Source organism: Panicum virgatum, chromosome 2N (genome assembly GCF_016808335.1).
Source record: "Panicum virgatum strain AP13 chromosome 2N, P.virgatum_v5, whole genome shotgun sequence".
NCBI lineage: Eukaryota > Viridiplantae > Streptophyta > Magnoliopsida > Poales > Poaceae > Panicum > Panicum virgatum.
Window position 1 is genome coordinate 35,306,561 of NC_053146.1, and position 18,049 is coordinate 35,324,609.

Consider the following 18,049-nt stretch of genomic DNA (forward strand, 5'->3'; position numbering starts at 1 on the left):
TAAAAACTACAATCCTTCAATCTACCAGCCTATGTGCCATTGTCTACTGAAGCAATGGAAGGAATCGTGCAAGGCAATATTTTTGACATGGATCAGAGGAAGCTATCTGGGGCGAACTATGATACATTTGATGATTCAGAAGGTGATGATGTTCAATATAGTGTTCAAAGTAGCATGATTGTTGCAAAGTGCATCAGATCAGTGCTGAAGTCCTTGGTTGTGTGCCATTTTGGAGAAATCATACTTGACGAATTGTTCATGGAGACCACATTAGATTAGTGAATAGTGATAAACACCAAGAAGAGGACCAAGTTTCCAATCATAGCCATGTCATTGGAGAAAATATCATAGAGACATACAGGTGTTGTTTCTTAATTTTCTGATATTCAAAGATCAAATGATGCATGCGAAAATGAAAGCAAGTTTGGCCTGTTTTCTCTGCTTGTAACATAACAGTCTAAGGCCTGTTTGCAACCTCAGAAATAAGCAGAACTAGAATCACTTTCTTGGCTGTTTGGCTGCCGCAATGCATTGGAAAGTGAGATTCCAAGCCTTTCAGAGCCTGGAATGTTAATTTACCGGCTAAAGAAACAGAGACCAATTCCAATCCATGCCTCATCTCCTCCAGACCCACCTCTATCCCTGAGCACGAGGCTTCAGCAAGACAATTTGCAACATGCACCAACTGAAGTAGTAGACATTAGAACAATTGAGCAAAGCCAAATTTCAGTCAGCCAATTTATGGCCAATACAAATTGTTGCACTGAACTTAGACAAGAAATATCAAATCACAAAAAACACACTTATAGTTGAACATCAGTGAGCCTCCATAGGAAATCAGATTGCATGACCAATTCAAGAAACAGAAGAAAAATATGGCATCCACCAGCCACTGCAACCGCATGGCAAAGAGATATCAAAAGTTTGACACTTACACCCTTTTTCAACATTTTGCTGTCGAAACCTTAACCTGAAAGAAAAACTATTTTCTTTGTTAGTTATTTGGGTATGCAGAATGTATGAAGAAAAGATACAATGATACATGCACTATTCAGCCTCTATGCTTAAAGAAACAAATACAATAGTCAAAATCTCGTAATCATCTGGAACATATTTTCTGAGGAACTAGTTTGTGAAAAACATCTGAATCTTATATACAAAAGTCTACATGCAGCTTACATGAGGGCTAAGTTCAGTGATCATTCCAACCCATAAAGATAAAAAAAAAGAATCAATTATTCACTTCACACCATCTCAAATAAGGAATACACTAAGATCTTGACCACTACTAGCATCACACTAACTTATTTCGATATTGACCTTATATTTGCAATAGACATGGATATTGAATACATGTACCATTCCAGTCTACTGATTTAAACAACAGTAGTCCCATTCTTGAGTTGATTTCATGATTCTCCAATGAAAGAAGAGCCATTTATTTTCTGTTTTCTCATATAGGACAGTGACCCAAGATCTGTGCATAGGCCCATACATGTTGAATATATCTACGGCCTACGGGGTGAGAAGCATCAGAGAAAAATGACTTTGTCTACATGATTTATCAGTGGAACTGGCAAGAATCCTGTCAGGTTAACTAGGCCTGTCTGTGCAATTGACTAAACATGCTAAACGAACTAGAGCATGGCAAATTCCAAAACATTTGTTATATGCTATACTGATCCCTTATGAATTCCCGCCACCATGTTATTCAAAAAATGTTCCTTAATAGAAAACAAGCAATGGACACCTTTTTTTTGTCAGAACAGCCAGTGAGCATGTGCTCTATGCCTCTATAAGACATGCACAAGAATTATGTATCGTGTACACTGGGTGAACTAGCATTATCTAATAAATGTCAATCACATTATCATTAATGCTTTAGTGCCCTTCATAGAGTAAACAGGACAAGATTAGTTTAGGAAAACAGGATAGAATTTGAAGAAAATGCATTGGTCGTTGTAAGCTATATAATTGGTGGCTTAAGTTCAGGTGTTGAGATATTGGTCTTCATATACAAGCATTTATGGCAATAACATCAGGGAGGATTAAGATCATTTTCTGACAATAAAAAAAGGAGAGGTGAAGACGTGAAGTGCAGGTTTCAATTCTTTATATAAATGATTGTGTCATGGATGTTAACAGAATTCAACTACAATACCATGCAAAAGATATGAATACCAATGAAGTAAGTCTAGAAACTCCAACTGTATCCAACCAAGAAATTAAAAGATTATGTTGTGAAGATAGATATAGCATGTCAGAAATACAGAATAGGTGAAATATTGCAGAATCTATGTAGGCAACCATCTACACTACAAAAGAAATAAATGAAGTTGAAGGAGTTTGATATTATAAGGGCAATCCCAACCCATGGCGTCCATAGATGATGTCTATGATGCCACATAAGCAAGACATCACCTTCAAAAACTACACTCTACAACGCATGGTTTCTTAGTGCGGAGTCTAATAAATTTATTCTCCTCTCCACCTATCATATTTGTTTTCCATCTTATCTATGATGAAGACACTACATTCTCCCAATGCAAACTTACTAGTTTCTAGTGTGTTGGATTTCGTGTTGAAACCGAGTCTTGCATGAGACCCGGTTTCTTCCCCTCTCTTCTCTCTCTCGTTTATTATAGTGTCACATAAACTAAAAGTCCTATGTGACTATATTTAATGCCATGGACACCATCCTACATGGAGGGTTGGAATGCCCTGATGGACTACTAAAGGTGTTGCAATAATGGAACGGTGTCATACTAGTACTAGTAGGGTTGGCCCCAGAAAGGGATGGGGCTGTTTGGTTGACATCCTAAACCAAATCTGCTCAGTACGTGATGTACCATCTTATAACCTAACAATGCAGATAAATGTACAAAAAAGTAAAATTTACATAATTATCAGTGCGTGGAAAAAAAATTTAGATATAACCAATGGTGTCACACTAAAATTAGTTTCCCACAATTGCTCTGGTTTGATGTCAATTCATTTGAAAGAATAAGTGATCATTGCATCATGCACAAAAGTGGAGATACGATTATTACATAGAAACATAACAAGTATTACAATGTGTTTGGAATAAATCACCTTGAAGGAGAAGTCTTTGTTGCTCCGCAGGGCTAAGCAATGGTGGAGCCCATGTCATGAAGAAAGGAAATGCAGGACCTCGATATTTGTCAGTAGTATTGTTGGCAATCACCCTCAGCTTCATGGTCTCCCAGTTGAGCACAAGAAGATATGAATTGGGCTTTGTTATCGACCAGAACTCCATGTAGACACATCCATCCCTCACTGCCAGGATCCGCACCCTCTTCATCCACTCATCCTGCCGTAGCCTCTTCTTCTTTTTTTTTCTTTTTTTTTTTGAAACTTGCCGTAGCCTCTTCAACAACACAAATTGCTTTAGCAATGAGATCTGTTTTTTTATCACCCATCCTCCATCGTTGTCACGGACCCAGATCTGCACGACCTGGTCCTTGCTGGCCACAAGGCACAGCCCACCATGCTCAGCCATGTCCGCGACACAGTAGGACTCCTTGGCAGAGAACGGCACCTGGATGAGCGTCCATTCCATGGTAGTCGTGTCGAGCACCAAGGATCGCTCGATCTCTTCAGAATAGATGTACCTTTCCAACCTGGTGTTGGACTGCCAGTACGCGAACCGGCCGGCGCGCATGCCACCACGCATTCTCCAGGGCTCGGGCGCGCGCAAGAATGGGAGCGGTGCCCACTGGCCCGTTCGGGAAGAAAAGATGGCGGCCCTGACGCGGCCGTTCCAGAACTGCGCGCCAACCACCCGGAAGGAAGCGTCAGCGTCGTCGACCAGGAGGGCGTAGTGCACGGCGACGAACTCGAAGTCGAACTGCATGATGTAGGGCCTGCAGACCAAGTCGGCGGTGCGCGCGATGGGTCGTACACGGCGAGCTCCTCGTACTCCAGGAATCCGTAGGAGAGGAGGAGGAGGCCGCCGTCGTAGCCGCGGAGGAGCCAATCGTCAATGACGGAGCCGGAGCGGGGGTACATGTCGGCGAAGTCCAGGCAGTGGAAATCAGCGTTGGCGGCGGCGGCGTTGAGGTGGGGGTTGCGCGAGGGGGCGGGGACGAACAAGCGATCTGGGGCCTCGTAGGAGAAGGCTCGCGGAGGCGGCTCCGACATGATGAAGCCGAGCAGCGGCGGAGGGCCGTGCAGGGAGTGGAAGCGTCGGAGAAGGGGCGGGTCGGAGGCCACGCGGCGCCACCGCTTGCACGCGACCGCGGCGCGCGCGAGGGTCGCCGTGTCGGGGAGGCGGAGGAAGATGTCGCCGAGGAGTTCGTCGCCGATCGACGCCACAGCGGGGGACGCCGCTGCGCCGTTCGGCTTCTTGCGGCCGCCCTCCGGGGATTCCATTTTTTCGGTTGTTCTGGTTTTTTTTCCCCACCGTTTCCCCGGGCTAGCTTTTATGTGAAGTGGAAAGGGTACGGTTTAGGCGGGAGCTGAAATTGGTTTCGCGGGGCCTGGCGCCATTTTGCGTGTGTGTGTGTGTGATTTCAGCTGGAGCCAATTAAATTTAGCACTTTTTTGATTCGTTCAAAGAAATAATGAAATATACTCTTCTCGTTCCAAATTATAAGTCATCTCAAGAATTTTAGAGAGTCAATATTTTTCAAATTTGACCAAATTTATACAACAAGATAATAACATTTACGATATCAATTAAGTATCATTAGATTCTTTATTATTTATATTTTCATAGTATACCTATTTGATGTCATAAATCTTTATATTTCTCTCTATAATTTTGGTCAAACTTTGAGATGGTTTGACTCTCCAAGATTCTTGGAATGACTTATAATTTGAAACGGTTTCTGTCTTTTTATTCTCTTGTCGCCCCATGGCTATATATGAACAATGCAATTTGTAATCAACACACCCATAATGATGCGAGAAAAACAGGAATGATTGTTAGATTTGGGTGAAACTTTGTTATTGAATTTAGGATCAAGGCCGGATCGCTATCCATAATCTAAAATTCGTTCTAAGAATTCTTGTAACTTTTTTTTTTGCTATAGTCATTCACTTGTGAATGATCAAGGCCGGATCGCTATCCATAATCTAAAATTCGTTCTATTCGACTGGCTGTGGCTGGTTTATTGTGAGAAAAAAAAATACTGCTGGCCAGCTGGTGGCTAGTGTTAATTTGGTGTGAGAGAAAAAACACTGCGGCCTGTTTCGCTGACCAGCTGATATGGGTCCACCCACAAATAAAAAAATTAGACTGAAGCATGCAGTCCGCAGGCCGTGCACACCAAGCAGGGAGCAAGAGGAGATAAGAGAGAAATTGTTTGTTTATTTCTTATGATTGCACCTTACGCTTGTGGTGCACCTACGTTTTTTTCTCATAGAGTGCAGCTCTGTAATGACTATTGCCACTACATTTATTGTTTAATGTCACCTTTTGACCACATTATGGCTACCCTTACTGCATCTAACAACTCCTATATAGTCCGTTTAATTCGAGATTTATCCATCCTCTTGGTATGCATGCTCGCCATATGTTGCAGCTCGCCAGGACAACCAAAAGTGAATGTCAAAATATACAAGGTACTCCCTCCCTCTCAAAATAAGTGCATTTCGTTGACTTTCAGTAATCATATTGACCATTCATTTTATTTAAAAAATTTACATAAATATTATTTATTTTTTATCACTTATTATATCACTAAATATATTTTAATAATAAATTATTTATTTATAATTTATGTAAAAAAAATTGAATAAAACGAATGGTCAAACACGATGTCTGATGGTCAAAGAAATGTACTTAATTTGGGACTGAGCGAGTAACGATTTAAGAGTGGCCGGCCACGTGGAAGCGCTCACGCACGACACCCACGTGGCTTCCGTGTCTGCCCCGCTCTGTGAGTGGGTCCCACCGACGCCCAGCCTTACCTTCCATATCCCTTCGCCACTCATGGCCTTGTTTCGTTTAGGGGATGGAAAAAATTTCTTGGTAAACTTTTCATGTGTTTCGTTGGAAGAGTTGGAAATTTGGGCCTACGAGATGGGACCATAGGCGGGACCCACGTCAGAACGTGTTAGGTGTCCTCGTTTGCCGCCCACAGCGCAACGATGCGCCCACCTCCCACCCATACTGTTTCCGCCCGCACCTCCCTCCCTCGTCGCCGCCGCCTCTCCATGCGCCGCCACAAGCCGCCGCCGCCGGCTGCTGTTTCATGCTTTTGGGGATATATAGGTGTGTGCATGTAGTAATTTTTGACTTTGCATGCAATTCTCCTAACCAAACATATGGGAATGTTTCCATGAATTTTTTTTACACCGTAACCAAACAGGCCCCATCTTCCTATCCACTCCTCTCCCTCCCTCCTCTCCCGACGCCGATGCCCCTCCCCGCCGCTGCCTATCTTCCTATCCCATCCTCCACCGCGGCCTCCCCTCATCCCCCACCTATGCGTATGTCTTCCTTGCATGGGCGCAGCAGCTCGGCTCACTGCGGAGCAGGCGTAGCGTAGTGGCATGGGGCGGGCTGCGCTGGGCCTCCACAAGAGGCACAACAACCTCGAGGAGGTGCGATCCATCAAGGGATCTTCTGACGCGGGAGCATGTCATGCCCCGGCAAGGGAGCAGCGCGGTGCTCCCCGGCGATCGGCAACCCCCTGTGGCGGAGCAATGGTTTTGCAGCGACCTCTGACGAGGACGCGCATGGCGCCAGCCCTACTGGCCCCGCAAGGCGCGTCGTGCGCCCCAGCGAGGAAGCACCTCGGCGGCGGCACCCCGTCAGCTCAACTGCCTCAACATGCTCAGGATGGAGGTGAGATTGGCGTCCTTTTTTCTAGTTCCAGATTCACAGCCACTACGCTGGTATGGTGAGGCCTCCTATGCTCCTCCTACTCCCTCTCCCTCTCCCCCCCTCCTCCTCCCTCTCCCCCATCTCTACTCTTATTTGTGGCAACTTATACTAAATAAACAAGCAAATTATTCAGTTTAGTATTTTTTGTTTAAACTTTAGCATTAACCGTATGGGGATGCATCAAAGCAGGGATGCAACAATGTAGGCTACTTAGTGCATTTATCCAGGTAATAATGTGTTAAAAACATGGCAAACTCAGCGTATTTATCTGGGCAATTTTTTTTCTGATTTTTTCAGATATGCAACTGAATATATGTATTCAAGCAACAATGTGTTAACAACTAGGCAGAATAATACAAGCAACAATGTGTATGCAAGCAACAATATGTTATCAATGCATTTCATATTAAAAGTAGTGCTACCTGTTCCTGAAACCGGAAGGCCCCCTGGCCATTCCCTACCCTCTTGGTATGCTATCCATGTGTGTCATCCATTTCATATTAAAAGTAGTGTGTCTTTCTAATAAATTATCTAGAGTAATTATCATCCATCCACTATTTGATTCATATGTGTTTGATAACCTGCTGCATGTCCATGTACTGTTGATGTGCGAGCCACGGTAGCAAAAGTTGGGGAAAAATTAAAAGAAGGTAGCAATTGTTAATTGGTATAGATGTTGATTGATGATAGAGATGGAACATAGATAGTTTGATAGTAGCCGCTGCAAGCATGCTGGATTATAGACAGATGCAGATGCATCTTATTAGTTACCGAACTTCATTAGGCAGTTACAAAGCAATAATAGCTATGAGAATAAGCAAATAAATGTACTATAATCAAGTAATATTATGCCAAATTCAAGGCAAAACAGTTCAAGTTGTTGGGTAATTCTTACAACATTTTTTCTTCTCTAATTCTTTCTTATTTTTGTGTTCTTACATTGTAGGTCTCCAAGTTATCATGCATAAGCAATCACTGTCCATCTCTAGTTGTGTGCTCCCTGTGCTGCTTTTTTTCTGGCGGTCGGTGATGTTTTTTGTATGATCAGAACTGCTAGTCACCAATTTTAGCTATGTGCTGGTTGAATTGTCTTTTAGATTTTTTCTTTAATTGATAAGTATGTATCAGTAAACATGTTAGACCTAGTTCTATTAGAACACGATCGGCTAGAACTAAGTCATTATTGTTTTATTAGTGGTATTCTCACTGTAATTTTAATGCAATTTCACCTCTAGAAACATGAAGGTACATCGTTGTTTGCTAGCATTTTTGCAATATAATTCTAGAATAGGCAAAATGGTGTACTGCATTAGGTAAAAATAAGGTTTGATCATGCAGTATTGTAATGTTGGTCTGGAAGAGGCCAATTAGCTCATTTTTGCTATCAATCATTTCGATTCTACTGATCAACTTGCAGAATTCATTTGTAGGCAAGTTATGCAAACTCAAAAGGCAAGTTAGCATTTTTTTACAAGCACAAATGTATTTGTAACAGGATGCTATATTCATTTTATTTTAGGTCTAGTAACATGTACAGTGACAGTTTTTTTCATTGTTCATTAGGCAAAAATATCCTAGTAAACTAGGCAACTTATGTTACACCAACAAGCAATTTACCCACTGTGGTTCAACACTTTTATGTTCTAATTCTAGCAATCTTTTCATAGTACGGTGAATTTTATTATTTTGGTCTACTGAACAATTTCAAGCAAAAATTCATTCTTACTTTAGCATTTCATATCATCATTATTTGCGCTCCTTTAATAATAAATCATTTGAAAGAAAAAATTCGGTATTAATATTGATTCAATTCCTTGTTTCGGTGCCACAGCAGGCTCACACAATTTGATGATCGTGCCATTCCATGTTTTTCGCTTCTAGAGAATGTGGCCTGAAGACTTGCTTTGTCTGAATGTTTAGATGCGTGAAAAATACAATTGTAAATGTTCTAATTTTCTTAGAGTTCTTAAACTTTGCTTATGAGATCCCAAAAAGTTGCTTCATTGTATAGCCATTGAGTTGAATTGGTAGTATTAGGGAAGTAGAAACGTACAGAAGTGAGCAGGCTAGGAGAGGCGGCGGTGGATCTCATTCAAGCAGGAAAATTGCTTGGTATGCCAAACTTTGTGTTGTATTGACTGGAACTGGAGCAATTTACCCTTATATGGAAGATAGCATGTGCTTATTTCTATTGCTTTTCCTAATCAGGGCAGATGTACGGCTGACCTAATTTATGACGGTCGTACATTAGTTGTGTCCAATATATAAAGCCTCAGTATCAACCTAGCCATAGCCACAGCCCACAGCTTTATTTTATTTCCTGTCAATATGTTGCCCAACCCCTTGTCATATCTTCTTACCTTATCAAATGTAGTTTTGCTTCCCAAGTTCTAATAATGGTATGGTACATGTTTGAGAACAGGGCATTAACTGTTCTTGCTCTTAGAAGTAGAAGATTTGCTCCACGTGACCTAGCATCGATTACAGTCGTGTTATAAGGTTTAAGAAATTGAGGCTAGAAATCCTCATGGAGTGGCTATTCTATATACATGGGCAATTCACTTATATTCACCAATCTTTTAGTTTCCTCAAGCGCAATACATGTCAGTGTAGCCTTTCAACAAGCAATATGCAGGTGTCAGAAGGCCATGCATACGGTGACCGAACTGTCACATTATATGCATATTGAACTGACTTTTAGAGAATCTTGAAGTAAACTGATGGTCTACACTCTAGAGTGTTGCTGATGTTGTGAGGTTTTCAAAATAATTTGTTTCTTTTTAGACTAGAATAGTTTATTTCCAAGGTAATACTCTATCCATTCCAAATTATAGATCGTTTTGGTATCTTTAATTGCATAGTTTTTACCATGTATCTAGACATATTACATATCTGGGTGCATAACAAAAATTATGCACCTAGAAATACCAAAATGAAATATGCTTAATGCATCTTTCAGTGTTCTAGGTGAGCACGGTAACTGAATCATGTCCTCGCTTTTGAGCACTGTAGACTTGCTCTTCTACAGTTTTATTGTACAGAATCAGTTAGTTTTGAGACACATGACAATGCTTGTGGATCTGATGTCAATTGGTTATTAGAGTTGGCACCTGTAGATTCCTTTGACAAATAGTTGGAAAGGAATGTTTGGCATTACCAACGGTAGTTCTTGTATGGATCATTGGTAATGCCGAGGACTTATGGCTTCATCTGCCATCTTGAACATTTCATACTGAGTTGGCATGCGTGGTACATTTGCTATTGTACGTGTGGCTGTTTATACCATGTTGTATGTTCTAGCGTTGTATATTGATGTCATCTCACAATATATAGTTAAATTTATGAAAAGCAGCTTTTGGTGACTCCACCTTGCAAAGTGAGGTTTCTCAATCACTTCAGTTGATTTGCTTTCGTATACTTTTATACCAACGGACTATCCATTGGTATAGCGACTTATCCCCAATAGTCCGTAAATTGCTGTTCTAGGGTTGTGGTGTAGTATCGACAAGATAACCATGGTCAAGGAGAAAAAATTCAACCAGTGTCCGGCAGATGTTTGCTGCCGAAGCAGCAATTGCAGCAGCAAACCCAAAAGCAACAGATAAAGAAGACCAGCCAAACTGGGAACCATTTCATTCCATCTCTTTAGCAACCACCAGAAAAATTTGAAGGAACCAAATTCACTCGTACGCTTTCGAGGCGGTGGGTCAACAGATAGTAGGCACACATACTAGAAATCAACCATAGCTACCAAGTGAAGAAGCTGTTTTTGGAGTCACCATGGATGGCCATGAGATTCTGCTGTTGAATCCGCAGATGGGGCAGCAAATAGCTATTTCAGAAGAATGTTCCTTCTGGAGGCTGCACTAGTTTGCGGTTATGCGGGGAGGCCATCTCTTTCTTGAGCTGGGTCAGAATGTACTCCATTGTGTACTCCCGCTGCCAGTTTGCCAGTATACTGAACTTCTTTGGGTCAACCTGCATGCCCACAATAAAAAAGGATGAAGTGATGAACCACCGAAAACTAGCCAAAATCAAATCCAAAAGTTACATTCTGCATGAGAACCACCAAAAGAAAGAATGTTGTTACCACTCCAGTCTCATGATTAACACATGTCATGTTTATTCTTGAATGAAATCTAACAGATGGTGGCTTCTCAGGGTAGTCCTTGTCACAGAACAACTTCAGCTGGTAGATGCGACCCTCATGGACTGTCTGCCAGTTGAGAAAGATGCAAAGTGCAAGACAACTCAGTATACAAGTAATAACTGAAAGAAGCAATACAAAAGGGAGCAGAGTGCAACTTTTTGTCTACTCTTATCATTTATTAAGCTGAGTGATTTCCAATATGAGCTAGACCTTGTACGTGGCTTTGCAGGCCTTGTGCAAAAATTGGAAGGATGTTGAAAGGCTGAAGTGCATCTCTACATATGAATAATATGCCATGACTCTCTTCATGCATATGTTGCAGCCTCTGTCAGTTCTTTATTTTTTCCACTAGTCAATGACTAAGGCAGTATAAATGCATTATTGAACGAAGAACAGCATAAAAGAGGTTTTTTATATGTAGTTTCCAGCCTGGTTTTTTAAGAAACTATATTTGCATTCTTTCATGATCCCTAGTGGTTTGGAAACCAGATTTGATTGGAATTCTACAGAATCTGAAACAACAGAAATTACACTCATAAATTCTTGACCAAAACCTGCATCCAGATTTCCTGAGTCCTGACACAGGGTTATAGAGAGGAGGGAAATGGGAAATATACTGACAGATGGATTAAGAGTAAAGATAATCTCACATTATGTGGGCCAATGATAGTGCCAGTCCATGATCTCATGTAGATGTCATCTGCATCATCCATTCCATAGCTCACTGTACCATCTCCAATGCCCTTCTCCCCACGCTCGAGCTCTTCTAGTAGTCTGAAGTTCCGAGGAACTGCGGGAATTTTGCATTTCAGTCAGCTCCATAAGTATTGTAATAAACTTTTGATACCTTTATACATGCACATTCTTCTGCTATTAGGAAAAAAAAGGAATAGTTTCCTTTGTAATTGAATCAAAGATGATTAAAAGTTAGCCTTGAATATGCAACCTGTTTGCACGGAATCTAAACTCATAAAATAGAATAGCTGCTTCTAGAAATGAAATAAAAATGCAAATGAGACTCAGTTGCATTATGCTCTAATGGGATTCATTTGCACAACAATAGCTGACTTGCTATTTCGAATGGGATACAAAAGAAATGGAGTTGTTGCCAACAAGGGTCGGAGGATTGGTGCTATGCTGCTGAAATATGCAAACATATGGATAAACAAACACCAAAAAAAAGTATTAGAAACGGTTGCTTAAAAAAGTAGTATACACATAAAAAAATGTAAGTCGATTTGTGATTGGGAAAAAGAAGAAAATCAAGGAGTGATCAAGCTGTCTTGCAAGAAAGATCTACACTCAATAAACCATCTGACTTCTTTTCAACACCAAGAATTTGTGAATAACATCCTATATACACATGCCCAAAAACTAAGGCAACAAAAGAGGATTAGTGCAGTCTCGCAGCAGGTATAATGGTTAAAACTGATTATACACAATATTAGAAATGGATAGCGATTTTTAGTGGTCATGAGTTGTTCTCTGATAAGTCTGAGAATGGGTGTTACCATATGTTTGAATGTCAGGTGTAAAGCACTCGGAAAACCCAAGAACAAAGGGGATATTATGGTTTTCTTATAAACAGCTGCAATTCATTTGGCAATGACCTCAGCACAATATTTTTTTGCTTAGATCCTGAGAACAACAAATATACACAGCACAGGTAGAATAAGAATAGTGACAACACAATAGTCAGTGTGCAGCACAAACTAAATACCTAAATTGTGTACATGTCATGGTATAAAGATACCCAATGGACAATACACACCCACTTCACAGCTCAAAAGGATACCTAAAGGCTAACGGACAGCACAATAATCAGCTCTAAACGAACCCAAGCAAATTACTCGAAAATAACAAGCCGTTCTGATGTATCCGCACTCTACGGTTTGCTATAAATTATTAAAGGCCGTGAAATTGCATTCACCCCTTGGATTTCATCCTTGCCTGTATAACAAATTCCACCTCCCCAAATAAAGCAAAACAGAGAACGAGCAATCCGAGCCCACCGCCACAGCACGCAGTTTCCCCACCCCGTTGATCCAAAACCGCTTAAAGACAATCTTGGTGGCCAGTCAATTAACGCGTCCAATCGCTTGAAACCCCAAAATTGCCGCGAGTCGCATGGTACGAGCAAGAAATACGCCGGCGTCGGACCAAGAAACCACCAGATCAGACCCGCAGCGGACCACGGAATCAGGAGGGCAGGACCGGACCGCGCGATTTCCCGGCTGAAAAACACGAGCAAAAAACGGAGCAAGAAGGAAAGGAGGAGGAGGAGGAGGGGAAGGGGGGGGGGGCTTACCAACGACGCCCGATCCGGCGGCGGAGCTTCGTGGCGTCATCGCCGATGGATCGACGGGGCCGAGAGGAGCAGGAGCAGGAGCCGACGGGGTTGGGTTTGAGGGTTTGTTCGATCGCCTTGGCCGGAGAAAGGGGAAAGGTCGTTTCCACGCGAATCTTCTCCCGATGTTGGATTCGCTCCATCCTTTGGCGGCCTGACTCAGGGTTTAATTATCCGGCCGGTGACTGGTAACCGCCGGTCTCCGGTTCCGGTATACCGGTCCGGTTTGGCCAGTTACCGGTCGGAACTGGTCAAATTCAAATTTGAATTTAAACTTCCCAGTTCAACCGGTTCGTACCGGTATACCGGCCGGTTTGACCGGTATACCGACCGGTTTGGCCGGTAACCGGCCGGTTTGACTGTTAACCGGTCAAATTCAATTTTTTTCTTTTTTGGTTTAAATTCAAATACTAAATAAATGTTTGTATAACATATTTTAGTCTAAATGAACCCTCCAATCCTCTTTTGTACTACTTTTACATTGTATTTGTATACTTTTGTATGCACGTTTTTTTGTTTAACTTCAAATCCCCGCAAATTATACTAAATGAACGAATTTTTGAGAAAATTTGACACCATTAGATTCGTCGCACCTTAAAGTATTTTTAGAAATTTTTTCATTTTTTTGAATTTAAATTTAAAATTTGAATTTGGGCCGGTTTGGTACCGGCCCAAACCGGAACCGGACCGGTTTGACCGGTAACCGGTCAAATCGGACCGGTTCCCACCGGTTAGGGAAACCCTGGCCTGACTGCGAGTACAAAGGAATGGAATTCATTTTCAGGACGACTACCAACCGTTGGATTCGACATCAACGTCTCTGATGGCCAGGCAAAAGAGAGATTGTGGTGAATGAAAAATGTGTAGGATAAAACTCGAGGATAGGCTCTTCGGATGGTTTGTCGGTCAATAAGCTAATAGTATTTTTCTTTCATACCAAATTAATATTAGTCATCAGCCAGCAATATTTTTTTCTCACAACAAATTAGTACCAGCCACCAGCCACATCTATCCAACAGAATGAATGATCTTCGGCACTGGTATATAAAATCTGAGATGATTTAACAAACATATAAACTAAACTCTCCATTTCCATCTAAGGGTAAATTGATTGCCCTTCTGTTGCTTCCATAAGCACATAAAAGGAAGTAACTACCACGAGAAGAAAGTAACAACAGGAAAGGAAAAAACACTCCAGTGATGGGCGGCGCCTTGGCAAGTTTTGGTTTTGGGTTGGGCGTTGGGGGAGGGGTTACCTGTGCTTGCTGGACATAGAGGGAGCTCCGCGTGGGTGGCCGGCCCGGCGGGTGGCAGGCGGCGATGGCGCCACTGACTGGGGCCATGGAGGACGTTCGGTGGACGGTGCCGGGGACGGGGGCGTTGCTACGGAGAGCTGGAGTGGATAGGAGTATACCTATCATCTGTCAGATCGGATCGGGTTCGGGTCAGGTCACTTCGGGTTTTGTGTAAAAAAATGTTGGCCCATGCCCAGCCCATGACATGGTCGGGTGGGGTCGGGTTCGGGTTAGGTCGGGTTGGCCCGTAATTATGTGTGTAATTTTCGGGTTGGATCGGGTTCTTTTTTGAGTTTCGGATCAAATATTTCGGCCCGTACCTGACCCGTCACTTGGTCAGGTCGGGTTTTTTTCGGGCGGGTTGGATCGGGTTTACCGGGTTGGGTGGCCCGTGATCAGGTCTAGATAGGAGGGGTGGGTTGGGAGGAGGGCGGTCCTCACTAGCGAGGGAGAGGTCGGCGGCAGGGGCAGAGTCGGACGGATGAGCATCGCATGGCTTGAAGAGAAGGGGAAAGGGAGGGGAGGGGATGGGATGGGAGGTGGGTAATCCTCCAACATCGGCAAGCACATGGGCAGGTCGGGATCAGGTTGCTGGTGGTGCCGCGGCTGGTCGGTGTCGGAATTTATTATACACCTTGCAGGGGATCCCTGATCACATGCCACGCACAAGTTCCATGACAACTGCACGCGGCAACCTTTGGCAAGGAAGGCTAAACCCTAAACCAAGCTTACCCGGATTCGGGTTCGCACCCCCATGCAGGACCCCCTGTCGGGCTACGACCTCGCCAACTTCCCACGCCAAGTGGGGTAAAACTCGATACAAGAATTTAGGTTAACCAAGTTACTGGGCTTATCGGCCCCATTCAGCCGGCATGCAAATCAGTACGTTCAATACTTGATTCACAGGTAAATATACCATAGATCCTTTTTTTTCTTTGAAAGTGAGGACAGAATCGGAACTCCTCTTCTGTTCTGCACTCAAGGACTACCATACCTGTCATATGTTTCCTTGATTGAATGGAGTGAACCTTTTGCTAGTACCTTTATTATTATTGCTTTTAAAGTAATACACTTTTAGACAACTGGGTTGAATCTAAACTAGTTGAAAGGGGGCATAGATATCCTTAAGTCAAGGAAGTTAAACATGCATAAGATGGGTATTCAAACAACTCCTAGACTAAGCATTCAAATGTAGCGCGTAAATAATAAAATAAGTTAAGTCAAATTAGTAGGCGTAGATGCTCTGATACGCTTGCCTTGTTCTGCTTCGGAAGATGAAGCTTCATCTTGAAGTTCTTGGACAAGCTTTATCCCGATCAGTCTCCTTTCTCCTCTTCTGAAGCCTTGGACAATGGCTCGACGAGCTTGACTCAGACAGCTTCGCCTTCAGGCTCTAAGCGTATGATATGCAGAGTCAGTGTATGCAAAACATTTTAGAAAATGGATCACAACTTCCTTCTCGATTATGTTGCAATCCAACCCTAATTACCCTTCTAAAAACCCTAACACATTTTTATCCTATTTATTTAAACCCTAAGAAAATTTTTGAACAATTGATTATGGTTATCTTGAATTATTATATACTAAGAAAATCCTAATTTCCTATTTATTATTATTCCTAATTATCTCTAATAATTGGTTATGAGTTATCCATATTTTATAATTGTATCAAATAAGATCCATTAGCACTAATCAGTCTATGGAGGAATCTTAAGTAAGAAAGTATGAGGCACCGCGACACTCAGTTTCTCAATAGAGAAATTCTGGAAAATGAAATGTGAAACATTTTCCTTTCCCATGCTCAAGTTGAAGGTTTGCTTCATTTCCCAAAAAAAAAGTTGAAGGTTTGCTTCTTTGGAATCTTGGACGAGATTCTTTTAAGGGGGTAGGCTGTAACATCCCGCATTTTTAAGAGCATGGATCAACCCTAAATAACTAGGGTTAAGAAGATGAAAAGGAGAAGAGAAAAGAAAAGGAAAGGGAATAGAGTAAAGGAAAGTCAAATTTGGTCAAATTTCAACCAAATTTGAATACCAAACCATCTGAAGAATGTTAAGTAGTAGAAAAAAGTCAACAATAATCAAATTTCAGGATTGACATTCAAATTCAAAGAAAAAGAGTGAGAATTGACTGAATTACATGAAGTGATAAAAATGGATGACTATCCATGTTTGACATCTGTTGGTTTGAGGTTTTGTTGACTAAGTCAATATAGACAGCAAAAAAAAAGGAGTCAGTGTAAAGTATGTATTTGCAACGGAATTGAGTTTGAAGGGCTGGAATAGTGTTTTGACTTTTGATTATGTTTGAAAGCTCCAAAGTTTGAAGAAAAAGAAGGATCAGCTAAAGACTTAGAAAAATCTCTAAGTTCAGAAGTTGCAGCGGAAAAATGGTGAACTTTGAGCACAATAAAGTGATATTTTGTGTAGCAATTTTGGATGACAATTTTGGATGCTCAGGCTTTGCAAAGGTATCATTTATTTTCGTGGGAACAATCAACAAGGTACTTAAATTTGGATTCAAAGACAGTGATGACATTGCTGAAAACTCTGAAAAACAGCCTGCACCCTATCTATTCAGAGAAGTTTTTGTATAGATTAGAGTCCAAATCAGCAAATATGACTGAAATAAAAGTTGTATAGAATTGTCAAACCTAAAACTTTGTTTCTTGGAGATTTTATAGTTCAGTGGAAGAATTTGGACAAAAGTGCATTGCAAGTTTTAGGTTCAGAAAAGTTCAGTCTGAAACCAATGTATACAGCCAACTTTAGAGTAGTTTCTAGCTATGTTAGAGGCTGAATTTGAAGAAGTGCCTGAAACAAAAAATGTATACAAATATCAAGTAAACAACTTTAACCATTGGAGATTTTGAGGTTTACACACAAAATCAGGAGATAAATAGATCCAAACTGGCAGGTTTGGGCAGACAGTTGAAACACTTCATTTCAGCAAAAACCCCCAATGTTCAGGGATGTTTTCAGCAAGACAAAGACAAAATTACAGAAAGTGCCCAACATAAAAAGTGCAAAGGAATGTTCCCCCTAAAGGTTTGGTGTTCACAGTTTTTTGAAGTTTAGTAATCAATTTCGAAGATAAAACGCAAAGATGACAGGTTTAAGCAAGTTAACTGAAAACCCTGTATTTCAGTTAAAACCAACCTGTTCAGGGCCATTCTTGCGCAAGTTTGAGGCTGAGTTAGGGAAAGTGTTCAACACGAAATACTTAGAAGGAAGTATCCTCTACAACTTTTATATTTTCCAATTTCAATGTCCAGTGATGAAATTTGAAGATCTTTGGACCCAAAGACGGAAGGTTCAAGCAAATACACTGAAACTCTGAATTCAGAACAAACCCAACGATTTCAACAATATTCAGAGCTATTTTGATCAGGATTGAGGAAGAAT

The 18,049-nt window shown here is 41.6% G+C and overlaps 2 protein-coding genes across 4 annotated transcripts; both read right to left on the bottom strand.

The window, feature by feature from the left end:
- Positions 1-611: 611 nt before the first annotated feature.
- LOC120660272 lies at positions 612-4,366 on the bottom strand. 2 transcript variants are annotated; one of them, XM_039938698.1, is made up of 2 exons: positions 3,094-4,366; positions 612-982 (listed from the first exon to the last, which is right to left on the bottom strand). In XM_039938698.1, the coding sequence occupies exons 1-2, from the start codon at positions 3,872-3,874 to the stop codon at positions 966-968; spliced, it is 798 nt and encodes a 265-aa protein (XP_039794632.1). In that variant the 5' UTR covers positions 3,875-4,366; the 3' UTR covers positions 612-965. The 2 variants fall into 2 exon arrangements, with proteins under 2 accessions (XP_039794632.1, XP_039794633.1); XM_039938699.1 differs by having other exon boundaries at positions 616-970.
- Positions 4,367-10,455: 6,089 nt separating this feature from the next.
- Positions 10,456-13,508, bottom strand: LOC120660273 (ubiquitin-conjugating enzyme E2 variant 1C-like). Of its 2 annotated transcripts, none has more exons than XM_039938703.1 (4): positions 13,312-13,508; positions 11,654-11,793; positions 10,944-11,069; positions 10,456-10,831 (listed from the first exon to the last, which is right to left on the bottom strand). In XM_039938703.1, exons 1-4 carry the CDS (start codon positions 13,349-13,351, stop codon positions 10,691-10,693), a joined length of 447 nt encoding a protein of 148 aa, XP_039794637.1. In that variant the 5' UTR covers positions 13,352-13,508; the 3' UTR covers positions 10,456-10,690. The 2 variants fall into 2 exon arrangements, with proteins under 2 accessions (XP_039794637.1, XP_039794638.1); XM_039938704.1 differs by lacking the exon at positions 13,312-13,508 and adding an exon at positions 13,040-13,063.
- Positions 13,509-18,049: the final 4,541 nt, after the last annotated feature.

Excerpts from the sequence above, each read along its gene's own strand:
- LOC120660272 (XM_039938698.1), bottom strand. The coding sequence starts at position 3,874 with ATGCAGTTCGACTTCGAGTTCGTCGCCGTGCACTACGCCCTCCTGGTC.
- LOC120660273 (XM_039938703.1), bottom strand. The coding sequence starts at position 13,351 with ATGACGCCACGAAGCTCCGCCGCCGGATCGGGCGTCGTTG. Across the intron at positions 11,794-13,311 it reads CGCCGGATCGGGCGTCGTTG|TTCCTCGGAACTTCAGACTA; the intron begins GTAAGCCCCCCC and ends AAATTCCCGCAG. Across the intron at positions 10,832-10,943 it reads TTAATCATGAGACTGGAGTG|GTTGACCCAAAGAAGTTCAG; the intron begins GTAACAACATTC and ends GTGGGCATGCAG.